Raw genomic sequence first — 26547 nt, forward strand, 5'->3', positions numbered from 1 at the left:
TCTTTGGAACGCGAACATCTGACGCGGATTCTGTGGCTTCGGATTGGCTGCAGTAGCTTCCTGCAGCCAATCGGAAGCTGCGCCTTGGTTTCCGAACGTTTTGGAAGTCGAATGGACTTCCGGAACGGATCCTGTTCGACTTCCGAGGTACGACTGTATCATTAAATTTGTCCATGCATAATATTCATCTGAAAGCAATATAGTCATGGGTTGACATAATTTCTTTTATGTCATTAGCAAATGGAAATTTGGATGTCCTTTTTATTTTTATTTCTTCTCTTCTCTTTTCCTTCCCCTCCCTTTTCTATTTTTTTTTTTTGTTTTCCTTTGCCGTTTTCTCTTTCTGTTCTTATTTGTATTTCGATTAGTTTCTTTTCTCTTATTGTATTATGAAAAAGCTTCAATAAGATCTTATTTTTAAAAAAATAAAAAATAAAGCCCAGATCATAGAATAGTAATGTTGGAAGGGACCACAAGGGTCATCTAAGATCAATCCCCTGCAATGCAGGAATATTTTGCCCAACTTGGGGCTTGAACCAGCAGCCCTGAGATTCAGAGCTTCCTGCTTTACCAAGTGAGCTATCCCACAGCAGTGTTAAGTTTTGTTTCTAGGGAGGTGGCTTCATCGAGTTTGGGTGGCAGTGGGTCTGAGGAGAGCTTTTCTGAACCCCCCAGCTGAATCCCGCGGACAGTGAAAACTACTCAACGGTGGTGGAGATGTACTTCATCTTCAGCATGATCTGGTCCCTGTGTGCAGCCGTGGACGAGGAGGGCCGGAAGAAAATCGACATCTTCCTTCGAGAGATCGAGGGCTCCTTTCCTAACAAGGTCACTTGGATGCACTTCCCACGAGGGATGGCAGCGACGGGTGGGGTGGGGTGGGGTGGTGCTATGAGGCTGGGCTAAGTCCTGCAGCTGTTGTGCTTGCCTGAACAAGATAGGCTACCCAAAAGGCAGAGTCGTAGGAAGGTCAGGTGGTACCCGGTGCGGAAAATTTCTTGTCACCCCCCCATTGATTCCCCCCCCCTGAAAAAATGGTTTTACGTTATTTCATATTTTCTTACAAACGAATAATAACAAGTAATAATAATAATAAACTTTATTTATATCCTGCCCTCCCCGGCTGAAGTCGGGCTCAGGGTGGCTAGCATCAGATACATAACATTGGTATAAATCAAACAATAATTAAATTACCTCCTGAAAACACCTCAAATCAAATCAAAGTCTAATTAGATGGCTTTCCACGGGGTTAGGGTTGGGAACAGTAAGTACTCCACTGAACTGAAATTTCAGCCTTCACAACATAGGAAACACGCAAGTAAACAGCTATTTTGGTGGAGGAGGGTCAAGATATTAACCGATATGCATGAAATTTCATATATAGCTATATAATCCCTAGTATAGTAAGATAAGACCTTTGGAGCACGCTTTTTTAAAAAGTTTTTATGAATCGCCCTAGTAGGGCAGTAATTGTTCCTTGATAATTTGTCACCCCCTCCATTATGGAACATTGGGCGCTCCGCCCCCTACGCCCCCTCTTGCTACGCCCCTGCCCAAAGGCGAAAAGAGGGCATGTGAGTTAATAGACCTAAAGGGAGGTGGGCAAGAAAAAATGGGTCTTCTCTCTCTGGGAAGGTGCACAGGGCATCTCTCCTAAGAGCCATTTGCAGTCAAAAACCCTTCCACTGCCCAGAGAGATCCACAATCCAGGCACAGCTTTAGGCCCCTGCAAGGACTGCTGAAAATACACCCCTCTGACAAGCTAACTTCTTTCCCTCCCAGGATACAGTCTACGAGTATTACGTTGACCCCAAGCGGAAGCAATGGTCTTCCTTTGAAGATAAACTGCCCAAGATGTGGAGGTACCCATCCAAGTAAGTAAACAACTTTTGCATATTGCTCTCTGCCAGTCCCAGGCAGGGAAGGAGGAGCTTAATGTGGGAGTGTGACTCAGCCCCTGAAACTGAAAACCTGTATTTCTTCAACCTTCTGCGGCTCAAAGCAGTGGCTTATTGTGGGTTGCCAGTGCCCGGGGCCACTCAAAAAGGGTGGGTAAGAGGGAGGGAAATTCGTGGTGTACACATGCGCATTCAACTGCCTAATGGTGTCTGCGTCACCCAGGAGATCACAGACACAGAGATAACAAAAAAAAAGAGTCGTTCCGTTGTCTGAAGAGGTCACTTCCATATATACGTGAGAAGCCATTTTCAGTGGAGCTCAGTGATGGAGGAGCACAGCTGATTTCAAACATCACTGGGCGTTGAAATTTTGTGCCCCCTAACAATTTTGTGCCTGGGCGACTGCCCCTGTGGACGCCTTCCCCCCCATGCTATGCCACTGGCTGAAAAGCAGTAGGACAGTGGCAAGAGAGGCAAAGGAGAGCCCTGCCTCATACCCTGCGTGCCAGGTTTATAGGATTTGCTGCCACAAGATGTGGCAGCAAGATGTGATGGATGAGGCAGAGGAGGAGGAGACGGGAGTCCATGAATGGCCATTAGTAGCCAGGAGGGACTATTGCCTTCAAGCCTGGGAGTCGGCCTGTGTGAGAAGCAGGTTGCTGGGTGAAGTGGACGTTTGCTTTAGCCTAGCAGGGCCCATCTGAAGTTCTTACACGAAAGAAAGTAGGAAGGAGAAGCAGCTAAGGGGACACGATGGAGAACGGGCTCATTCTAGGGATGGCGGTGTCCTGTCTTCATCAGAGCCGTCTCATCCATAGAAGCCGGTGGCGCGGTGCGCCAGGGCGCTGGGCGCCCAGGGCGCCCCGCGAGCCCGACGGCATACCGGGCTCCTCCTCCCCAACCGCCCCCGCCCAAGGGCAGGCGGGCGGGCTGTAAGCCGCCCGCCCTCGCCTCCCAGAGCCCCAGCTGGAGCGCTGGAGCGGCGCGGGGCTTTGCGCGACCTTACCCGCCCGATGCAGCGCGAGCTGCCCAGCAGCGCCCGCGCCGTCCAGCTGCGCGCGGAGCGCGAGCCGGCCGCCCTCGCCTCCCATCCCGGAAGCGCGGAAGGGCGCGCAGAGCCCCGCGCCGCTCGCAGCGCCCACGCCCCTCACCCCCCGCTCAGCCCACCCCCTCCCAAGGGGCGGCAAGCGCGGGAGGGAGGCGGCGGAGGAGGCGGCATGGCGGGGCGGCCGGAGGGATAGCCCTGCGCCAGGGCGGCAGATCCCCTTAAGACGGCTCTGGTCTTCATTATGTGTGGTGTGTGTTGGAGGGTCTCAGGTGAGATTTTTGTCTCTTGCAGCAGTAGCAGGGTATGAGTGACAGCAGAGGGGCACCTCTACGATACACACATAGTTACCCTCCCCCGCTCCCTTTGCCTGTCTTCTTTTGTTTCCTGCATCCCTTTCCTTTCTGGCTCCCGAGCAGCCTGCCTTCGCTGTGCACCGCGTCGCTCAGCCGATCTTGTTCTTCGAGCCAGTGGCTCGGATCCATTTCCCGCCCCTCGCATCCCCTAATCCGATCAGTGCCTGAAATTGCCGGAACGTGGTCCCCGAGCTGCCACGGGCCGCCGGGCCGCCTGCATCCTCAGAAGCCGGGCGGAGGGACAAGCCTTCATTAACAGTGGCTTCCTTCCAAGCTGTCAGGCTCCGGCGGGGGTGACAGCTGCGCCAATTGCGTCTCGTGTCGGATGTCTTCATGCATTTAGGCCAGTGTCCTTCCTGGAGCCGTGACAGCCGCGTCGGGAAGGACCAGAACGGCCCCCGGGCTCTGGCGCCCTGCAGTGTGGAGGAGGGAGGGGAAGCAGCCAAGATTTGGCAGGTCCCAAGCATGGCAGGAGCCGATGCCTCACCCCTGGGGCTGAGCCCGGATCTCCCCCTCCCTCCCTTCTCTTCCCAGCGCCCCCTTCTACAAGATCATCGTCCCCACCGTGGACACCATGCGCTACAACTACCTCGTCGACAGCCCTCATCTCCAACCAGAACCCGGTGCTGCTGGTCGGCCTGGTGGGGACCGGCAAGACCTCCATTGCCCAGGGCGTCCTGCAGACCCTGGACAGCACCAAGTGGGCTGTCCTGGTCATCAACATGTCCGCTCAGGTAACAGGTTGAGGGAGGGGAGGGTCCCTGCTCCTCGCCCCTGGCACACCCCACGCATGGGCTCCAGGGACGTGGGCAGCACCTTGCGAGGCGCATCCGTCAACGCAGGCCTCACGCTCCCCTCCCGGCCTTTGCAGACCACGTCGACCAACGTCCAGAGCATCATTGAGAGCCGGGTGGAGAAGCGCACCAAGGGCGTCTATGTTCCTCTGGGCGGGAAGAGCATGATCACCTTCATGGACGACCTCAACATGCCTCCAAGGACCAGTTTGGCTCCCAGCCTCCCCTGGAGCTGCTCCGCCTGTGGCTGGACCTACGGCTTCTGGTACGACCGGGCCAAGCAGACCTCAAGTACATCAAGGTGAGGGCAGGAGGGAGAGCCAGACAAATTGCCCAGTCTGCAATTGCCGCGTGATGGTTTCTTCTTTGAAACAGACCGCTTGTGGGGGCAGGGGGGACCAGGATTGGAACCTGGTTGCGTACGTGTGTGTGTTACGCTTTAAACCCTATAGCGGTTTCTCTGGCCGGGGGGGGGGGGGAGAGGGATTCGCAGCGTTGATTTTTGTCAGCGCCACGGCAGAGAGGAAGAAGTTGCTCTGCACCCCACAGACCCAGCCTTGATTTCCCCCTCTGGGCCCCGCGGCCCCGTTTGTGAAAAGACAATAAAAAAATAAAAATCCAGACACGTCGAGCGCAATTGCGCATTTAACGTAATTGTCTGATTTGGCTCTCTGCCGTTCCAGAACTCTGCAACCTACAACCAGAGATGACTGTGCATGGAATACTTGTTGTTGTCTCTTTCCGGGAGGCTGCACATCTGAATTTCAGGAGTGTGCAGTGGGGGGGGGGTGGGCAAGAAGGAGCGGGAGGGCGTGCCCGCGCAGCAGAGCCTCCCGGCTGGAGTGTGGCGCATGCCGCTGCAGCTATTACAGCCTCCACTTCCACGCAGGCCCCCCGATTTGTATGCTGCCTGCCTTCCTCCCCCCCCCCTCCACCTCTGCGGGGGTCCTCTAGACTGTTTAGTCGTCGCGCTACTCAAACACTTTTATGGAAAGGGGCGGCGGAGGTTGTGGGGGGGGGGAGAGAGTGAGAGCGAGAAGTCTTTTAGTTTTCTTTTGGTTTTGATCCGTTGCCTGTTTGCCTTCCCCCACAGGACATGTTCCTGATGGCAGCCATGAAAGGGCCCCCGAGGAGGGGCGAACGTGATCTCTAGCCGGCTTCAGAGCCGCTTCCAACCTCATCAACATGACCTTCCCCACAGTAAGGGCTGGCTTTGGTCTACGCAGGCCGGCTGGGACGCTCCGAGGGCAGGGTTAATCAGGCACCACAGCGCAGACGCCGCCTGGCTCCCCCCCCCTTGTGCGTGCGTGTGTCCACGCGGGCAACCTGGTTTGGTGGCGAGGGCTCGTCCAGCTGGCCTTTTGGCTTCCAGAGTCTTTCTGAGATCAAGGGGGAAAGCTCCCCTTTCACCTCTGCACACCCGAGGTGCCCGCGGCCTTTTGTTTTCCTCTCCTGCATAATGCAGGGCACTGACAAAGCCTGTTGTCCAATCCAAGTTGCCCAGGAGGCGTGGGGAGAGCTTGCACGGCGGATGATGGCGCTGGCAAGGAAGTGGCGCCGGCCTGAGAATGAAATCCGAAATGGCCGCTCGTCCCGCTCAGAGCAGGACAGGGTGGTGCCAGTTGCTGGGAACCACAGGAGGGGAGAGGACTCTTGTGCTTGGATCCTGCTTTCTGGTCTCCCATAATGGGCATCTGGTTGGCCACTGTGAGAACAGAGGCTGGACTAGGTGGGCCGTTGCCTGAATCCAGCAGGCTCTTCTTATGTTCTCAGACCATTGAAGTGAATGGACAGGACTACTTTGGGTTCATTCATTTCAATGAGTAGGACTTGTTGTTGTTTAGGTCTTTCAGTCATGTCCGACTCTTCGTGACCCATGGACCAGAGCACGCCAGGCACGCCTATCCTTCACTGCCTCCCGCAGTTTGGCCAAACTCATGTTAGTAGCTTCGAGAACACTTTTCAACCATCTCGTCCTCTGTCATCCCCTTCTCCTTGTGCCCTCCATCTTTCCCAACATGAGGGTCTTTTCCAGGGAGTCTTCTCTTCTCATGAGGTGGCCAAAGTACTGGAGCCTCAGCTTCAGGATCTGTCCTTCTAGTGAGCACTCAGGGCTGATTCTTTAAGAATGGATAGGTTTGATCTTCTTGCAGTCCATGGGACTCTCAAGAGTCTCCTTCAGCACCAGAATTCAAAAGCATCAATTCTTCGGCGATCAGCCTTCTTTATGGTCCAGCTCTCACTTCCATACATCACTACTGGGAAAACCATAGCTTTAACTATATGGACCTTTGTCGGCAAGGTGATGTCTCTGCTTTTTAAGATGCTGTCTAGGTTTGTCATTGCTTTCCTCCCAAGAAGCAGGCGTCTTCTAATTTCGTGACTGCTGTCACCATCTGCAGTGATCATGGTAACCCAAGAAAGTAAAATCTCTCACTGCCTGCTGCCCCATACCCATGACGGTCCAGCTTTGTCATACCTTTATGGTCAGGCTGGGGGCTGGGATAAGCTGAAGTGTATGGCTGAACAAACGATTGATTCCCACTGAAGTATTTTAAGCCACTTCTCTTCCTTCCAGTTGCCATTTTCCCCATCCTCACAACAGCTCTGCCAGGCAGGCTGCTGCTATTCCCATTTTAAAGGCGGGGCCCTCACAGAACCCTGGCTGAGGCTGGGGAGTGAACGGTGTGGCAGGAGCAGGACCTTAACCCCTGCAATGCCAGTAAGGTGGGTGGGAGGGTAGTATGTGTACTGGGGAGCTGGCAGCCCTGGACTGGGAGTGTGAAGATTAGCTGCTGTTCCTGGCTCTTCTCTGCCACTCTCTCTGGACTCTGCTGCTTCCTCACCCTAGACCAGGCTGGCCTCTTGCCCCTCACAGGGCAGCCTTGGGGCTCCTGATGGGGGTTGGCATCTTGTGGCGAGGATTCCCGCTGAGCTGTGATGCCCGCCACAGAGATGGCACCCTGTGCATTGCAGAGGGCAGGACTAGATGCCCCTTGGGAAGTCCCTTCCAAATCTATAATTCCATGAATCCTTGGGACAGGATCAGGACAGCCCAGGAGGGGGAAGGTGACCCCCAGCTGCTTGACCTCTCTGCCTCAGGCCAACGCAGCGGGCGCTGGTATGGGGCGGGTGCCACCCCATGTCACGCCCTCAGCTTCCCCCCACCCTGAACAGGACTCCCAAATCCGACGCATCTTCGGCACCATGATCAACCAGAAGTTGCAGAATTTCGATGAGGGGCTCAAGCCCTCGGGAACACCATCACCGAGGCGACCGTGGAGCTCTACAACAGCGTCGTCCAGAGGTTCCTGCCCACCCCGGCCAAGATCCACTACCTCTTCAACCTGCGCGACATCTCCAAGGTAAACAAAGGCCTGCTCGGACCCTGGGACTCTTCCCTACAAGCTCGGAGGGCCTTGGGGGCGGGGAGGGCGGTAGGGGTGGCAAAGAGCCTGCGGAAGGGGGTGGCGCAGGTGAGGCTCTGTGGCTGGAAAACCATGGCGTTGTCACGCAGCGCTTCCCCATCCTTCAGAAGCAGGAATGGGAGGCAGGTACCCTTTGATTGATGCTGCTCCAAACACAAGGAGGGGGGCAGATCACCCACAAGTTCTGGGCTCATTCTGCCTCAGGCAAGGAAGCAAGTCCTTGTTAGCTCTCCACAGCTTTTGAGTTAGAGAAGCTCCTGTCTCTCTCTCCCTCTCCCCCCCCCCCCCGTACCTTCGCCTTTCCCCTCGGTATCTTCCTGACATCTTCATTCCTCTTTGCCTAATGCTGCGGCTTTCTGAGAATCAGAATGTTTTCCACTTCTTTTGTCTTCTGTTCCTACATCTTACAGCAATGTTGTGGGGTTAAGACAGAGACACAGGGGAGGCTTCTGAGCGGGGGCTGAACATATTTCCCTTGCCCTCCATCTAAAGCAGCCTCCTTCCAACCAGCGGCCCTCCGGGTGCTCTGAACTACAACTCCCATCAGCCCACAGCCAGCCCAGCTGGTGGGAGTTGTAGTTTAAGGCACCTGGAGGGCCCCAGGTTGGGGAAGGCTGGTTTCACCAGCACGTAGACAGAATGTGCCTGTCTCTGGGGACTTCTTCTTCTTCTGCCTGAGACCCGGCAGACGAGGCATGATGGATTTTTTCCTGCGTGTGTGATCCTCTGTGCCAGCCCAGCGGCTGGGAGCATTAGGATTCCAGGCGAGCTCATCTCCTTCCCGCCAGCGCCGCGGCGCTCCCACATCAAATGGGCACGGCAACTTTGGAGAGAGTTTGAAGACATCAAACGTGCGCTGAACGTTTGTCCTCGGCCCTGAGCCCGGTAGCGTTGCTCGTGCACATCAAACGCTCGCAGGTTGTGAGCAAGCCGGGCTGCTTCTTCTGCCAGGCCTGTCACGCCTCCCCCCCCCACTGCAGCAATCACTAGTCAGCTACCAGGAGGTGGTGGGGTGAGGGCAAAGGGGGGTTTGGGACTCCTGTGCTTCCTGGGCAGCCTCACCTGTGAATGTTCAGACTTAGAAGGGCCTTCTGGCTTTACCCTGGCTTCCCATAGGAGGCAGTGGTGGCAACAACCTGATAGCTTTAAAAAAGGATCGGACATGTTCATGGCAGAGAGGACTTAACGATGGCTACTAGCCACAATGTCTATGCTCTGCCTCCACAATCAGAGGCAGTAAATGCTTCTGAATCCCAGTTGCTGGAAATTGCAGGAGGGGAGAATTGCTTGGGAGCGGCCGCCGGGACCATACAACACCGGCCCTAAAGGATCTACATTGGTTCCCAGTACATTTCTGAGCGCAATTCAAAGTGTTGGTGCTGACCTTGAAAGCCCTAAACGGCCTTGGCCCAGTATACCTGAAGGAGCATCTCCACCCCCATCGCTCGGCCCGGACACTGAGGTCCAGCTCCGAGGGCCTTCTGGTGGTTCCCTCCCTGCGAGAAGTGAGGTTACAGGGAACCAGGCAGAGGGCCTTCTCAGTGGTGGCGCCTGCCCTGTGGAACGCTCTCCCACCAGATGTCAAGGAAATAAACAACTACCTGACTTTTAGAAGGCATCTGAAGGCACCCCTGTTTAGGAAAGTTTTCAATGTTTTATTGTGTTTTTAATATTCTGTTGGGAGCTGCCCAGAGTGGCTGGGGAAACCCAGCAAGATGGGTGGGGGTATAAATAAATTATTATTATTATCATTATTATTATTATTACACCTGGGTTCTGCTTGCTGGTCTCCCATTGGGGCATCTGGTTAGCCACTGTGAGAACAGGATGCTGGGCTAGACGGGCCAATGGCTGGATTCATCAGGGCTCTTCTTGTGTTCTTGCACCTCTGGAGAGAGGGCTTGGAAGTGTCTCCTGCTTGCCAACCTTGAAAAAAAAAAGGGTTATTTAAGAAGATTTCCACCCTCTGCTTCTCACCGAGCAAGACAGGTACTGGTAATAACATCCTCAGGACCAGAAAAGTAGAGTTGTAGAGTTGGAAGAGATCGCAGGGGTCTTCCAGCCCAACCCTCTGCAGTGGAGTCAGATGGTGGTCTGAGCCACTGAGCTGTGATGACGACCCTTCCTTGGGACAAGAGGCAGGCGCATTTAGGGCCTTTGCTGAGGGTGGTCGTGGGATGGCTCTCCTTGGAAGACCAGCTGGGGTGGGCCCATCCTTGGGACTGGCCTAGAAGATGCTTGCCTGGGGTCCATAGCGAGAGCCAGTGTAGTGCAGTGGATAAGAGTGGTAGACTCGTAATCTGGTGAACCGGGTTCGCTTCCCCACTCCTCCACATGCAGCTGCTGGGTGACCTTGGGCTAGTCACACTTCTCTGAAGTCTCTCAGCCCCACTCACCTCACAGAGTGTTTGTTGTGGGGGAGGAAGGGAAAGGAGAATGTTAGCCGCTTTGAGACTCCTTTGGGTAGTGATAAAGCGGGATATCAAATCCAAACTCTTCTTCTTCTGTCGTCCCCGCTTGTCTCAGGTCTTCCAAGGCATGTTGCGAGCCCACAAGGACTTCCACGACACCAAACCCAGCCTCACCCGCCTGTGGATTCACGAGTGCTTCAGGTACAGATGTCCTGCTTGCCGCCTTCTGCCACTGTGCAAGAGCCACCTATTCCACCCTGGTGCCCTCCAGGTGTTTTGGTGCACAGTTCCCATCAGACTGAGGCCTGGTGGGAGGAGAAGGCTGCCTGACAGCATTGGTGGGAGTTCTTTGAAAGCCCCCCCCCCCAGCTCACTTTCAGCATTTCCTGCTGCTTGTGGAGGCTTTTCGCGCTCCACCCCTGGGTGCCATGTCTCCTTGGGAGACTCTGCCTGTGGGCAGTGCTGTGGCCATCAGAAACTGACATTAACAGTCGCCAAAACACCCATGCCCTGCCCAGGCGCAGTTGCTGGGTGGGAGAAGAGGATCACTTGGAGGTGTTTAGCTGTGGGTCTAGGGAAAGCCCTTCTACTTCCCAAAGCTGCTTCTGGGCTTTAAGGAATTTGGGTGCCTCTTCCCCTTGGCCTGGACCCCACAAGGAGGCTTCTGGATTCATGGGTGATCTCCGAGCACATGGATTCCTTCTTTTCTCCGTCAGGGTTTTCTCTGACCGACTGGTGGACGCTGCAGACATGGAAACCTTCATTGCCCTCTTGAGTGAGAAGCTGGGCACGCACTTTGACCTGACCCTCCACAACCTTTGCCCCAACAAGCGCTCACCCATCTTTGGTATGTACCGGCTGTTCTCTGGAGCTGGAGGTGGGGAGGCAAAGGGGTGTGTGATGGAGGTGCCAGTTTAAAGATCACCCAAATCCCCTTTGGGGTTGTGAGATTAGGTGGTGCTGTCTGTCTGTCTTAAAACTGGTTCCTGATTGGAAGTTGATTGACTTCATCGGCCTGAGTCGATTAATCATTTAGATCTCCATCAGTTTGCATAAGGAAGAAAAAAGCACATGGTTCATTTTTAGCTTACACACACACACACACACACACACACACACACACACACACACACGTTGCATCAGTTCTCATCTTAGGAGATGTATTTGCTTTTGTTTGTTTGTTGATTATTAATGTTTAAAATTGCATCTCTCTTTTCTACCATACGGCACTTGAGCTCATCCTAACCTTTCTCTGCTTGCCATGATGGCTGCTCTGCCTCCACCAGTTGTTGGAAACTGCAGGAGAGGGGACTGACTCTTGCATTCGGATCCTGCTTGCAGGTTTTACACTGAGGCTTCTGCTCAGGCGCTGCGACAACAGGATGCTGGACTAGAGAGTCCATTGGCCTCATCCGGCAGCGCTCTTACTCTGCTCTCTCTCACAGACCCGGGAAGAAGGGCCTCTGCCAAGGGAGCATTCCCTGTCCACCGTTTTTCAAAGCACTTGTAGTCATGGTTGTAAAAGATTGAAAGGGGAGTGGAGTAATAAGAACAGATTCCAATAATACAGTGTGATCCCATCTTACTCGCATTTAACTTGCACGATTGAAGGCCGCTAGTTGACCTCCCGCAAGTTAAATGCAAGCAAGGAGGAGAGCTTAAAAGCCCCCTTTGCCTTGGGTAGCTGGCTTTTAAGCTCTCCACCTTGTTTGGAAAGCTAGACGCTCTCTGGCCTGGGATGCTCCCTGTGGGTGAGGTTTCAGTAAATGAGTTGTTGTTGTTTTGAAAACCCCCACGTAAGATGCGATCGCACCGTAATACCGATTGCCCCTCTTTCCCTCCAGGGGACTTCATGCGCAACGTCTACGAGGACCTGACAGACATGGCCGTCCTGAAGGCTGAGATGGAGCGCGCCTTGGGCGAGCTCAACCGGACGCCAGGAATGGTGCCCATGAGACTGGTGCTCTTCCGGGACGCCATTGAACACAGTGAGTGAGAGGATCCCGGCTGAGACCCCCCCCCTCTCTCTCCCATTTCCATGAGACCTCCCATCCATGAACTGGCATTGGGGAGGACTCTTGAGCTCAGTCTGGAAGGCTAGTTTACACCTGGCCCAGGGCAGCACCTTCCTGCAGGTGGGGTTTGACAGCCAGGTGCTGATTCTCCCTGCAGTAACCCGCATCGTCCGGGTGATCAGCCAGCCGCGAGGCAACATGCTGCTGGTGGGCATCGGTGGCAGCGGGCGCCAAAGCCTGGCACGGCTGGCCTCATACATCTGTGAGTACTACACTTTCCAGATCGAGGTCTCCAGGCAGTACCGCAAACAAGAGTTCCGGGAAGGTAAGGATGCCCCCCCGTCTCCCTCCAGCTTTGGGAGTCTGGCCCGCAATGCCAGCCTGGGGTAGCCACACGCCCTCTCCTTTAACCGGCCCTCCCCCGGCTGTTATTTCCTGCAGACATCAAGAAGCTCTACCGCCAGACCGGGGTGGACCAGAAGCCCACCACCTTCCTCTTTGTGGACACGCAGATTGCGGACGAGTGCTTCCTCGAGGACATTAACAACATCCTCAGCTCCGGGGAGGTGCCCAACCTGTACAAGCCAGATGAGTTTGAGGAGGTTAGTGTCTCTTCCACACCCCAAGGAGCTCTGGAAAGACTAGGGCTGGGGGGGGGGGCAGCGCAGGGATCCATGCCGTTCTGCTTCCGTTCTGCAGGGATCCATGCCTTTCTGCTTCAACAGACAGGCTGAATGAATTCTCCTCCTGGGAAGGGAGAGGTCTGGAGGGTGGCAACACGAGAACGGGGCCTTCTCTGCAGTGGCTCCCCATCTGTGGAGTGCTCTCCCCAGGGAAGTTCGCCTGGCACCTTCATTATACACCTTTAGGTGCCAGGCAAAAACATTCCTTTTCAACAAGGCCTTTGGTTGATCCGATTTACATACTATGCCCTTTTAAAATGTGGGGTTTTTTTTTGAGGGTGGGGGGCTATTGGGTTGTTGCTTTTATTTTTATTAGGTATTTTGTGGTTTTATATCTTAATTTTGCTCTGTGAACCGCCCTGAGACCCCCAGTATAGGGCGGTAAATAAATTCAATCAACAGCAGCAGTGGCAGCAGCAGCAACAACAACAACCCTCTAGCTGGGAGATTACCAGGATTGTTGTTGTTGTTATTTATTGAATTAATAGTCCCAGGCAGCACATGATTTCTTAAAAAAGGAGAGGTACTGAGGCTACATATTAGGAGCCACCTTTTTGGACCAAGGAGCTATTCCAAGCCACCCCACACCCACCCCCCCAAAAGCCCCATGCGTGTGTGGACCTGGCTCCTGTGGAAATACACTCATTGTGATGACTCTGGTAGGGCTGTGACCGTCATACCTGGTCTCAGAGTTGTGACCCTGCTTGGAGCCTTTCCCCCCAGCATCTGAAGACCTGCAGAGCTTGAAAACCTCTCTCTTCAGGTGCTTTTGGCTTCCTGCCTGCCCTTCCTCTCCCCTTGAGCACCTGAGTTTGGGGGGTTGAGCATCTGGGCCTGCTTGAACCCCCAATAATTATATTTAGAGGGGAAATTAGACGAAGCTGCCTTCCCATGATGGTTCTGTCCCCCCGGGTTCATAGAATCATAGAATTGTAGAGCTGAAAGGGACCACGAGGGTCCTCTAGTCCAACCCCCTGCAATGCAGGTATGTTTTGCCCAACATGGGGCTCAAACCCATGGCCCTGAGATTCAGAGTCTCATGCTCAGCTGGTTAAAGCATGGTGCTGCGAGGTTGCAGGTTTGATCCCCGTTTGAGACAGCTGCATATTCCTGCATTGCAGGGGCCAGGGGGCTGGACTAGATAGTCCTCAGGTTCCCTTCCAACTGTCTATGATTCTATTGACTGAGCTGAACCACGGTCTGCTCCTCTCCTTGGCACAGAAAGCTTGAGGCAGAGCTAGTGAGCAGCACCTGAACGGATGACACGGAGCGGTTCATTGTTTCCACAAGGGGCGTTTCAAAACTGGCAACAGGTTCCTTTTCCTTGATCCTCTTTCTTTCCCCTCTCTCTGCCCCCCGCCCACCTTTTCTTCCCCAGATCCAGACCCATATCATAGATGCAGCTCGGGCAGAGGGCATCCAGGAGAGTCAGGACAGCCTCTTTGCCTTCCTCATTGAGAGGGTGCGGAACAACCTGCACGTGGTGCTGTGCCTGAGCCCAGTCGGGGATCCGTTCAGGTGAGGGGAGGGGGAAGCTGCCGGGATCATCGGAGCAGAGGCTGCTGTCTAGACAGGCACAGGGGCGGCTTCTGCTTGGAGCAACAGCGACCCCTGGTGGACACAGGGGCAGCTAGATTAAAATGGCCGTTAACGGCAGGCAAAGTGGGGTGGGCAAACGAGAGCGCCATGGCCAAGGCCCAAGGAGTAAGGGAAGCGGGGGGGGGGAGGGATCGTTGGCGCAACACCCCCACGGCTCTCTCCGCTGTGCCTCAGGAACTGGATCCGGCAGTACCCTGCCCTGGTGAACTGCACCACCATCGACTGGTTCTCTGAGTGGCCCAAGGATGCCCTCCTGGAAGTCGCAGAGAAGTACCTGGAGGGCGTGGACCTGGGATCCGTGGAAAAGGGGAGCCTGGACACGGTGAGGGAGAGCCCCTGCCCCTCCCAAAGTGGCGCAGAGGGGGGGCTGTCCTGAAGGTTGGCAGGGCTTGTTTGACAATGAGAAACCAAGCCTTTAGTGCCTGCGGAACACTCTGCCACTGGAGATTCAGCAGGCGGCTGCTGAAAACTCCGCCAGGCCTATGCATCCTTCCATAGCGGTTAATGGATGCGTTTAATTTCTTTTTTTAAAAAAATCTATTGTGTGGTTTCATCTTTTTAACGCTGTAAACCACTTTGGTATAATTTTTTATGGCTCAGCAGTATACAAATATCTTTTTATGAATAAATGCGTGGCTGCAGGCAGTGGGTGAGGGTTCCTCTTCCAAGCTGCATGAAGGCAATAATGCTTCTGATGGCCAATTGGTAGAAGCCACAGCAGGGCTTGACTCCTCCTTGTGGGCTTGACACTGCGGCATCTGGCTGGCCACTGTGAGAACAGGATGCCTCTGTTGGCCTGATCCAGCCCCCAGGCTCTTCTTTAGGTTCTTTTGTCCTGATTCTCTCCCTCCTGTCTAGATGCAAAAACGAGTGGCTAGGATCTTTGTGACCATGCACTGGTCCGTGGCCAGGTACTCACAGAAGATGCTGCTGGAGCTGAGGCGCCATAATTACGTCACCCCAACCAACTACCTGGAGCTGGTCTCTGGCTACAAGAAGTAAGGGGGCCTTCTGGTCTCTCTCCTGGGAAGCCGAGTGGGATGGCTGAGAGCCCGGGAGTGTATGGAAATCCATGGGCGGCCCAACTTCAGGGCTGGACAGGGCTGCAGAGCAGTCATGGGTCCTCCCTCTTCCTCCTTTTGCAGGCTGCTGGCTGAGAAGCGGAAGGAGCTCTCGGACCAAGCCAGCAAGCTCCACAACGGGCTCTTCAAGATTGATGAAACCCGGAAGAAGGTGGAGGTGATGACGCTGGAGCTGGAGGAAGCCAGGAGGAAGGTGGCAGAATTCCAGAAGCAGTGCGAGGAGTACCTGGTCATCATTGTTCAGCAGAAGCGAGAAGCTGATGAGCAGCAGAAGGTGGGTGTCCGAGGCTGGGCTCCCGAGATGCTCTCCTTGGTGCTAAGCATGGGTCGGCAAACAAAGGCCCGCGGGCTGGATCAGGCCCAACTGCCTTCTGGATCTGGCCCATGGACGGTCCAGGAACCGCTGTGTGGATCGCCAGCATGTGGATTACCAGCGTGCGTGTTCTTTCCCTCTCCCTCACACGGCGCTGCCTCTGCCTCCTCCCTCCCTCCTCCTGGCTTCTCCCTGCCCTGCCTAGAGGAGGAAGGGGGCTGGGTTTTGTTGAGCCGCAGCTGGCTGAGCTCCCCTTTTGAGCGGCTGCCATTTAAAGCAACCCCTCTCCGAAGCTCTTTTGCGCACCGCACACTGTCCCTCTGCTGCTACTGCCACCGCTGCCAGCCCCTGCCGCTCACAAGACACAGGTGAGCCTGCCAGGTGCTCTTGCATACATATTTTTTCAAAATATAGTCCAGCCCCCCACAAGGTCTGAGGGACAGTGGAGCAGCCCCCTGCTGAAAAAGTTTGAGGACCCGTGGTGCTGAACCTTCTCCTCCCCCTCCTCCTCTCCCCACAGATGGTGTCGGCTAACAGTGAGAAGATCGCAGCCGAGGAGATTAAGTGCAAAGCTTTAGCGGACACCGCTCAGAGGGACCTGGAGGAGGCCATGCCTGCCTTGGAGGAAGCCATGAAGGTAGCAGGAAGGGGAGGGACATTGTAGAAGCCCTGCCCCATGGGCTGCAGGGTCTGCTAAGTTAGGCAGCCGATAAGAGCTGTGCCAGATCTCTGGCGAACCAAACAGCACAGTGGGGGTGGCGGGACAGAATTTGTGACCTGCACAGTTCCTCTGCTGCAATGTGCACAACTATTTCACATTGAACAACAGCATTGTGTTTCTTACCGACTCTAGGCAAGCGGAGAGATCTATTCCACCAAATTGGCGCTCTCCCAGCTTCCCTGTTAGGAGGCAGTAATGCCACCAACCTGCTTGGCATTAAAAGAGGATTAGGAGGAGGAGGAGGAGGAGGAGGAGGAGGAGGAGGAGGAGGAAGGAAGAGAGGGCTATTGGAAGCTACTAGCCAGGATGGCTGTGTTCTCCCTCCACTGTTGGAGACGGCAATGCTTGCAAATGCCAGTTGCTGGAAACCGCAGGAGGAGACAGGGCTCTTGTGCTCTAGTCCTCCTCGCTGGCATCTGGTTGGCCAACAGGATGCTGGACTAGATGCTCCATTGGACGGATCCAGCAGGGCTCTTGTAATGTTCTTAACCACACAGCATTCTGTGTCTGTGTGCATGCTCTGGCGCCACCCTCCCTGCACAGCCCCAACATGCTGGGATTTTCCAGCTGTGTGGTGATGGCTGGAGATTTAGGATGCTCTACATTCCTCTCCAAGGGTTAGAAGGGTGTGTGTGTCCCCTTTTCTTCCTGTTTCCATGCTCTGACTCCCTGCGTGACTCTCCTTTTGGAGCAGCTGCTTCTGAAAGGCCCCTGCGCCCTCCTTTCCCCTCCAGGCTTTGGAATCGCTCAACAAAAAAGACTTGACCGAGATCAAGTCTTACGGCCGCCCTCCCACCCTGGTGGAGACAGTCATGCAGGCGGTCATGATCCTGCGAGGCAACGAGCCCACCTGGGCTGAAGCCAAGAAGCAGCTGGGTAAGTAAGGAACCTAAAGCAGGCCCAGAGACAACATATGTGCAGACAGATAATGTGGATCTAGACCGTGATGCAGCGGGGAGGGGGTGAATCCTTTCCACCTGTCCCACTGCCCCCTCCCCAGACCTCTTTTTTCTGGGAGGGCATTTTCCGCCAGGGTTAGAGACAGCCTGCTTTTGGGCTTCCCGGAACTGTCCTGTTTTGGTCACTCTGTGGGGGCTGCTTGCAGAAGTCCGAAGTGCCATCAGCACAACCCAAAAGGGCTGTCCTGGCATCGCCCGGCTCCCCTGATCCCGATCCCGCTTCTCCAGGTGAGCCCAACTTCATTAAGCAGCTGGTCTACTTTGACAAGGACAACATCTCCGACAAGGTGCTCAAGAAAATCAGTGCCTACTGCTCTCAGCCGGACTTCCAGCCAGACATCATTGGGCGCGTCTCGGTGGCTGCCAAATCCCTGTGCATGTGGGTTAGAGCCATGGAGGTGAGCATCAAAAGCTCCAGCTGGGGGAACAGATGGGTGGAAGGGCCCGGCAGCAGCTCTTTGCATGGTGGGAAGACGCTTTGGGGTTCGATCTTTGCAGGTTGCACTCCATTCTCTGCTTCTCCCCACCTTCTCCTTTCCAGATGTACGGCCGCATTTACCGTGTGGTGGAGCCCAAACGTATTCGAATGAATGCTGCCCTTGCCCAGCTGGCAGAAAAGCAGGCCGCCCAGGCCGAGGCTCAGGAGAGGCTCCGAGAGGTCAGTCGGCCTCCGAGGGCGATCCAGGAGTGCGGTTTGGCCGCAGGAGTCATGGAGACTTTTGGCCTCTCTTCTTATTGCATTGCGACCACATCTTAGGCACATTTAACTTGTGGCATCTCAACCACACGCAGTTGAAGTCTGGCAGGCTGAAATTCTGTGAGTTAAATCCAAGCTGTAGGAATGGATTTAAACATTTGGAGAGGATATAATGCTTAGTTATTGTCCTTCCTTGCTCAGCTTGTGAGATCAGCAGAGTACCCTCCTTTGCAGCTAAACCTGGAAGTGAAGTCAAGGTTGGTTTTAATAAACCAGGGTGCTTTAAGGCAGACTGGATTTTCCTGGTAATCACTACCTTTTCTCCCCCTTTAAAAACCACCATCACACAAACATTTGCAGAAATAAAAGCAGCGTTTACTTACATAATCTAGGTCTTGAAGCAGCAGTTACCGTACCAAAATGAAGGCAGGTTTAAAACTGCTATCTAAGTACAAAAGTACAAACGTACGTTCAGAAGTGTACAAAAGTACAAAACGTACATTCAGAAGTGGTGTCTGAGCTGCAGAACTCAGACATGCACATGAGGGTTAGCATTGGAAGCATGATGAAGAAAAAGAGGGGTGCTCAAGCAGGAAGGAAGCATGTAGGAAAACAAAGGAAGTGAAACTCTCTAGCAATTTTTTTCCAGGAAAGCTCTGTGAGACCTCAGTCCTTCCCGTGCTGTTGGGCAAAACATGAATGGTGGTTTGACTGCACACAAGTAAGGTGGGGAGTTTCAAAGAGCTTTGTGCACTGGGTTTTCCTGATGCAGAGAGCTTTTAAAGCTGGGGTGCGGGTGCCAGGCCTCTTGGCGCGCTGGCTCCAGAAGGCTAATGATGCTTGGCCGAGGGCAGTGTTATAGGAATTTTAAGGTCTTAGATATATAATAAATGTTCATAAGTACAGGCCACATGTCTGAGGCAGCGTGGGAGGACAGTTCTGAAACCATTTTGACTTCAAGCTGAACCAAGTTTTTCTCTGCAAGGAGGGAGGAGGTGAAGAAACCTTCCCATTGCCTCGGGATTTAAGTAATACCACCTCAAAGGAATGGCCCAGACCTATCAGGAAAGGCAATCAGATAAAGCATTATCAGATAACTTGCCAGACGGAGATAAACAACGAACGCAGATTTCTGTTGTAGACCTCCTTTCTGTGATGTAGGTATGATGTTCTGGGGGTAGTCTTGGACTACACCCTCTGTGATGTATGTATGATGTTCTGGGACTCCAGGACGGGCAATTTAAAATGTCTATATAGGGCTTGCACGCATGGCTCTGGGTGCTGCCCAATTTCCTGTGGGTTGAGGGGAGCACCCTGTGCAACAGCTTTAATAAAGATCAGGCTTACTAGCTGCTTGCTTCTCAATATTCTCTGGTTGGCCTCTGTCATTTTCTCCTCGATGGAGAACCTACAAAGGATGTGCATTTGAACCAAACTTCTGTGTAGATGCGGCCCTATTGTACATGGCGGTGGTATGGAGTTCCCTCTGGGCATCACCCCAGGCCAGCCCTTGTAGACATCTTCCCACCAAGGAAGGCCCGGCTCCTAAGGCCTCCTCTCCACCCTCGCCCAACCCCTGCTCAGGTTGCGGAGAAGCTGGAGATGCTGAGAAGGAGTACGAGGAGAAGCTGGCCCAGAAGGAGGAGCTGCGCAAGAAGTCGGAGGAGATGGAGATCAAGCTGGACCGGGCCGACAAGCTGTGTGTCGGGCCTGGCAGGAGAGAAGATCCGGTGGGAGGAACAGTCAAGGTACGACCCATGGGGCTGCCCCACACACCCCTGCCTGTCCCTTGGAGTAGAGCATCAAGTTTTGACAGGACCATTTCTCGGACCCAGCACGGGAGACCAAAGCCTTGGGACGTGCAAGGGGGTGAGGGGAGGCTACAGGGCACAGAAGACGCTGAGCTCAGAGAACAGAAGACGAAGGGAATGTTGGGGTGCGAGAAAAGAGATTGTGGCAGCTCTTAATATCTCCAAGGGCCCCTTTGCAAGGGGAACCGTCCTCCTGGGCTCCATCCTTCCCCTGATCTCCTCCTCCTCCCCTGCAGGGCTTGGAGGAAGATATAGGCTACCTGGTGGGGGACTGTCTTTGGCAGCCGCCTTCGTGTCCTACATGGGGCCCTTCCTGTCCAGTTACCGGGATGACATTGTCTCACACATCTGGATGAAGCAGGTGAGTCTGGTGGCCCTTTCCTGAGAGGCCAGCTTCTTCCCTCCCACCATTCCTTTACAAGAATCCCGCTCTTGGTGGAAGGACACGAGGCTAGCAGCAAGGAACTGGCACTGCCCCACGTGCCACATCATACATGTTCTGCATTGGTGAAAAAATCAGTCTCTTAGTGTGGCAGCACCACACTCTGGCCTCCCTGCTTATTGACATCACGCCGGAGCCTTTGCTGCGTTCTGTCCGGCACCTGCTGAAAACATTTTTCTTTAGGCCAGCCTGCCCAGACATGTAGAATATTGATGTGAGTTCTAATCTTGCCTTTAATTTACTGCAGATCTCATCTTTTGAACATTGCTTTTACTGATAACATTATAGTCAAAACAAAATAAAAAAATAAAAATAAAAAAATTCCTTCCAGTAGCACCTTAGAGACCAACTAAGTTTGTTCTTGGTATGAGCTTTTGTGTGTATGCACACTTCTTCAGATACACTGAAACAGAAGTCACCAGACCCTGATAGTAACTGATAACGTTATAGTTTTAATTGAGAGCCACTGTGGTGTAGTGGTAAGAGTGGTGGACTCATAATCTGGTGAACCGGGTTCGCTTCCCCGCTCCTCCACATGCAGCTGCTGGGTGACCTTGGGCTAGTCACACTTCTCTGAAGTCTCTCAGCCCCACTCACCTCACAGAGTGTTTGTTGTGGGGGAGGAAGGGAAAGGAGATTGTTAGCCTCTTTGAGACTCCTTCGGGTAATGATAAAGTGGAATATCAAATCCAAACTCTCCTTCTCCTTCTCCTTCTTCTTCTCTTTGCAAACCACTTTGAGGTTTGTTTGGTTTTTGCCGCCGCATGGGGTATAAATTTTATGAAATAAACAAATAGCCGGTGTCAGCCTCCCAGGGTGTCAGCTGGCCAGGCTGACCGGTGAGCAGCTCGGAAGCTGTGTCGGTCCCCTTCCGCTCATGGGAAGAGGAGGCCGTTCTGAGTGGGGCCCTGACTGGCTTCCCTGCTTCCGCTCCCCACCTGCAGACTCGAGAGCTCCATGTGCCTTGCTGCCCCCGCTTCACCTGCGACAGCTTCCTCGCCAACCCCACCATCGTGCGCAACTGGAACATCCAGGGCCTGCCCTCCGACAACTTCTCCACAGAGAATGGGATCATTGTCCACGAGGCAACCGGTGAGCCTCGGTCTCCGAGAGGGAGCTCAGGGCTCCCTGCCCCCCCGGAGAGGCTCTTCAGGCCCACCATGGCCCTCTCCCCTTGGATCATCGATAGGGGGAGGGGGGCGCCCAGAAGTCCAAAGGTGAGGTGCCGAGGGGCCCCATTGCGCCTCAAGCCCCAATGTGTCTTTGCCAGGTGGCCTCTCATGATCGACCCCCAGTGCCAGGCCACGAAGTGGATCAAGAACATGGAAGCAAAGAAAGTAAAGGAGGAGCCCCATTGCAGATGCTTGCTTCTCTAGGTTTGAACCCCCTGCCCTATGATTTCTGCACCCCGCTCCCTCGTCCCTGTTTGCTGTTGCAGGGCTATACAAATGACTTAGTGCTCGTTCCCCTTCAGTTCCAGCCCCCTGTGCCTGCTTCAGAGCAGAAGTGCATTCAAATGTTGGGCTAGAAGCTGGATCCACATCTGTTTACCTGCTTGGGAAATTCTCTGGTGTGGGTGGCAGTCTGAGAGGCGTTCTGGTGGCCCTCTCATGCTCCTTGCCCCCTCTGCCTCCCACAGGGCCTCAAGATAATTGACCTGCAGATGCCGACTATATGCGCATCCTGGAGACGGCCATCAGTTTGGCTCCCCAGTGCTGCTTGCAAAACGTTCAGGAGGAGCTGGACCCCACACTGGCCCCCATCCTCAACAAATCCGTCACCAAAGTGGTGAGCGTCTGGCTTCTGCCTGCTGCTGGGAAAGGAGACGGTGACTTCTGGGCACCTGATTGTGTATTTCATCCAGGTTTGGGGTTTGAGGTTTGGGGGGGAGAGGAATTCAATGGAGGAATGGGTGCCAGCTTCCTGGGAAGGAGCTGGCATCTTGTCCAGAGGGAAAGAGGGCCCAGGTGAAAGACCCTACCGTAATCCCACCCCCACCTTGCTCCTGACCTGTATACCTGTTGTGTCTTTGTAGGTGGCCGCCTGCTGATAAGGCTGGGGGACAAGGAAGTGGAATACCACCCCGATTTCCGATTCTATCTCACCACCAAGCTCCCCAACCCACACTACACACCGGAGACGTCCTCCCAGACCACCATTGTCAACTTTGCTGTCAAAGAGCAGGTACAGGGCAACGTGCCGGTGGCCGGGGAGCACAACCAGGGGGAGCGTTGCTGCTGCTCCTAGGCTCCTGTCTTGCTCATGGGCTTCCGATCGGGGCATCTGGTCGGCCAGGGTGAGAAAGGGATGCTGGGCTGTGATGGGCCCCCTTTGGCCTGATGCAGGCTTCTCGCAGCCTTGATGCTGGGAATTCTTCCGGTTCCTGGGATTTGAGGTGGGCGTTTGGAAAGGGACAGATTCCACCCGCTCGGGAGGACGTCACAGGAGGGAAGAAGGATTGCCAGGAGAGCAGGCATAAGGGGTGGGGTGGGGAGCATCCTTCATGCCAAACGATTGCGAGGGGGGGGGAGGGAGAGGGGTCCGTACTGAGTGTCCTGGGCCTCTTCAGGGCTTGGAAGCTCAGCTGCTGGGGATTGTGGTCCGGAGAGAGAGGCCCGAGCTGGAAGAGCAGAAGGACAACCTGGTCCTCAACATCGCAGCTGGCAAAAGGAAGCTGAAGGAGCTGGAGGACGAGATCCTGAGGTAACGGGGCTGGGCAAGGGGACATGCAGGTGCTGTGGAGAATAGGATCCTTTTGAGGGCTCATCCCTTGTGTGTGTGCAGATGCTTTGTGCCTGAAGAGCATCGTGTAAACAATGGCTTAAAAACAGCATCTGCTGCAACCTCAGCAAAGTTGAAGGAGCTGGCAGTGGGGGCCACGAAGCCTGCGTGGTTGGGCCTGGGGGGTGATACGTGGCAGTCCTTACTGACCAGGAGAAGGAAGGTGGCTGCTGTGTTCTGCACTTCCTCCTTTACCCCCTGGGTCTCCAGCCTTTTGTGGAGGTTAAGCATCATGTTGCAAGTCTGCCCTTCCCTCTCCTCTCTTCCCCATAAACTCAGCCGACACCACACACACACACACACACACACACACACCAAGCTCACCTCTCCCACTTTCCACTGTCAGGTTGCTGAACGAAGCCACGGGCTCCCTATTGGATGATGTGCAGCTTGTGAACACACTCCAGACCTCGAAGGTCACAGCCACCGAGGTCACAGAGCAGCTGGAGACCAGCGAGACCACGGAGATCAAAATCGACACCGCCCGGGAGGTGAGAGGAAAGAGCTCGCCTTGGCTGTGCGAGAAGGACGGGGAGGCTGGCCAAAGCGCAGAAGAGCCTGTCGGATCAGGCCAATGGCTCCCCTAGGCCAGCATCCTGTTCTCACACTGCCAACCAGAGGCCCCAAAGGGAAACCCACAGGTAGGATCCGAGCACAAGAGCACTTGCCTCTCCGATGGTTTCTGGCAACTGGTGCTCAGAAGCATTGCTGCCTATGACAATGGAGACAGTGCATAGCCATTGTGGCTAGTAGCCCCCCAATAGCCCTTGCCCCCATGAATTTGTCTAATCCTCTTTTAAAGCCCTCTTGGTTGGTGGTCATCACTGCCTCCTGTGGCAGGGAGTTCCGTAGTTCGTGTTGTGAGAAGAAGCACTTTCTTTTCTCTGTCCTGGTTCTTCCAATATCCACCTTCATGGATGTCCACAAGTTCTAGTCTGATGGGAGAGGGAGGAAAACTTTCCTCTAGCCACTTTCTCCAGGTGGTGCATTATTTCATAAACTTCAGATGGAGACCCCCAGAACTGAGGGTCTTGAGGAAGATTTGTGGGCACAGATGCTGTGCCTGAACCCCTCCTGGGTTTCTCCACAGTCCATAGTGGCTAGTAACTTGCTCTTTGACAGGTGAAGTACTGATTCTGCAGGAAAAGTCATTTCTCTGGGAGTGAGTGGTTTGTGTGCTGGGGTAGAGGCCTCATCCCATGGCTGATCCACCCCAGTGGTTCCTCTCTCTCCCCCCCCCCATCTCCTGGCGGGCATCCTGCTCCTGCCCTCTGGCTGCTTGCCAACTCACCTGCCGCACATGCTCTCGCCAGGCCTACCGACCATGTGCTCAGAGGGCGTCCATCCTCTTCTTCGTCCTCAACGACATGGGCAGGATCGACCCCATGTACCAGTTCTCCCTCGATGCCTACATTGACCTCTTCAACCTCAGCATCAATAAGAGCCATCGGAGCACCAAGCTGGACGAGAGAATCCGCTTCCTCAACGAATACCACACCTATGCCGTCTACAGGTAACCCACTGTGCAGAGGGGGTGGGCAGCCAACCACTGCCACCATCCAGACAGGGTCAGGGCTTCTCCTTTCCCTGTTGCGCCTGGCAATCTATGCCCTTGGGGTCTCCTTCTTGAGTGTTCAATTTAACTGGGAGAAGTTCTCTACAGTCCTCTACAATCCCGGTTCCATATAGTCACATGACAGGACGCCTGTTCCAGACAGGTGCTGGAAGTTCAGGTTTCCCCCTCTTGAATATCTGAGAAAGGAGGCTGCTGCGAGTCCTCTCCGAGCTTCAACCCTTCCTTCCGTTTTCTGTGCGGCTTCTCTTAGGTACACCTGTCGGGGCCTCTTTGAGCGACACAAGCTGCTTTTCAGCTTCCAGATGTGTGCCAAGATCCTGGAGGTCTCCGGAAACCTCAAGATGGACGAGTACAACTTCTTCCTGCGTGGAGGAGTGGTAAGAGCTCAAGAGCCACCCTGATGGATCAGACCAAAGGCCAAGCTGGTTCAGTAGCCTTGCTATGACTGTGGCCAGCCAGGTGCCTATGGGAAGCGGACAAGCAGGACCTGAGTGCGAGAGCAGCACTCACCCCTTCCTCATCCCCAGCAAGTGGGCATGCAGAGGCATACTGCCTTTGGTCCTGGAGGCAGAAACTATAGCCATCGTTTCAAGTAGCCCTTGATAGCCTTAAAGGTAAAGGGACCCCTGATCCTTAGGTCCAGTCGTGGATGACTCTGGGGTTGCGGCGCTCATCTCGCTTTACTGGCCGAGGGAGCCGGCGTACAGCTTCCAGGTCATGTGGCCAGCATGACTAAACCGCTTCTGGCGAACCAGATCAGCACACGGAAACGCCTTTTACCTTCTCCTCCGGAGCAGTACCTATTTATCTACTTGCACTGGCGTGCTTTCAAACTGCTAGGTTGGCAGGAGCTGGGACCGAGCAAAGGGAGCTCACCCCGTCACGGGGATTCGAACCGCCGACTTTCTGATCGGCAAGCCCTAGGCTCTGTGGGTTAGACCACAGCGCCACCCGCATCCTTACCCCCCATAAATTTATCTAATTTCTTTTAAAGCCATCAAATTGGTGGCTATCGCAAATTATTACCATAGCAAAACATAGTTTAGCAACGCACCGTGTGAAGAAGTCTTTCCTTTTCTCTGTCTTGAATCTTTCCCTGCAAAAGAGATCTTAAGCTTTGTTGGGTGAGCCCATTGGATTCCCGTATTATAAGAGAGGGAGAAAAACTCTTTATCTGCTTCCTCTGTACCATGTACAATTGTATGCATCTGTATTGTGTCTCGCTTGTCTTTTTGTCTAAAGTAAAAAAAGAAGAAGCAAATTTTGGCAACCTTTCTTCATAGGGAAGCTGCTCTAGCCCTTTAATCATTTTGCTTGCCCTTTTCTGCACCTTTTCCAGCTCTGCAGTATCTTTCTTAACGTATAGTGATAAGCAGTGTACACAGAATTATTATCTTTATTTAGTGAGTTTGTTGTGTTTAAATCCCACCTTTCTTCCGAGGAGCTCAAGGTGGTGTAAATAGTTCTCATCCTCTCGATTTCATCCTCACTACAGCCCTGTGAGGTGGATTAAGCTGAGAGTGGCCCAAGGTCACCCAGTGAGCTTCATAGCTGAGTGGGGATTTGAGCCTTGCCTGGTCTCTCCCAGATCCTGGTCCAACACTAACCGCTGAACCACACTGGCTCTTGGAGAAGAAGCATGGCAGTGGTATGGATAGCGGGAACAAGTCCCTCAGCAGCATCAAATGGGCAGAGACTTTGGGAAGTTATCGCTTGTGCAAACATAACAAAATCCCCAGCGAGATCTGAATTCGCGACCCTTGGTTTACAAGGCCGGTGCTCTAACCCCAGAGCTATAGAGCCTTGCACTCCACTGAATTATGCAATGCACGGCATTCCAAGCACGGAATAGATTTGTGTAATCTAATTTATGGTACTGGTAGTTTTATTCTCTGTGCAGTGGGAGGGAGGTGTCCAGAAATGGGTTGCCCCCCGC

General features: G+C 54.0%; 1 protein-coding gene across 1 annotated transcript in view; it reads left to right on the forward strand.

Moving 5' to 3' along the window:
- DNAH2 (dynein axonemal heavy chain 2) overlaps window positions 1–26547 on the forward strand; it is a 112487-nt gene that overhangs the window by 71896 nt on the left and 14044 nt on the right. Inside the window, 41 exon segments of the mRNA XM_033170284.1 lie at window positions 676–828; window positions 1783–1874; window positions 3834–3897; window positions 3899–4033; window positions 4171–4288; window positions 4291–4346; window positions 4348–4378; window positions 4381–4394; window positions 5187–5221; window positions 5223–5265; window positions 5267–5293; window positions 7271–7343; window positions 7346–7458; window positions 10048–10133; window positions 10649–10779; window positions 11777–11920; window positions 12105–12272; window positions 12389–12549; window positions 14009–14148; window positions 14404–14551; window positions 15088–15227; window positions 15375–15585; window positions 16145–16261; window positions 17080–17221; window positions 17533–17702; window positions 17846–17962; window positions 19586–19607; window positions 19610–19701; window positions 19703–19748; window positions 20047–20088; window positions 20091–20173; window positions 21199–21331; window positions 21334–21346; window positions 21525–21591; window positions 21894–21921; window positions 21924–22042; window positions 22289–22438; window positions 22824–22957; window positions 23382–23526; window positions 24349–24548; window positions 24862–24988. Coding sequence (XP_033026175.1) covers window positions 676–828; window positions 1783–1874; window positions 3834–3897; window positions 3899–4033; window positions 4171–4288; window positions 4291–4346; window positions 4348–4378; window positions 4381–4394; window positions 5187–5221; window positions 5223–5265; window positions 5267–5293; window positions 7271–7343; window positions 7346–7458; window positions 10048–10133; window positions 10649–10779; window positions 11777–11920; window positions 12105–12272; window positions 12389–12549; window positions 14009–14148; window positions 14404–14551; window positions 15088–15227; window positions 15375–15585; window positions 16145–16261; window positions 17080–17221; window positions 17533–17702; window positions 17846–17962; window positions 19586–19607; window positions 19610–19701; window positions 19703–19748; window positions 20047–20088; window positions 20091–20173; window positions 21199–21331; window positions 21334–21346; window positions 21525–21591; window positions 21894–21921; window positions 21924–22042; window positions 22289–22438; window positions 22824–22957; window positions 23382–23526; window positions 24349–24548; window positions 24862–24988 — 4230 coding nt within the window.

The sequence above is a fragment of the Lacerta agilis genome, chromosome 14, assembly GCF_009819535.1.
Source record: "Lacerta agilis isolate rLacAgi1 chromosome 14, rLacAgi1.pri, whole genome shotgun sequence".
Classification (NCBI taxonomy): Eukaryota; Metazoa; Chordata; class Lepidosauria; order Squamata; family Lacertidae; genus Lacerta; species Lacerta agilis.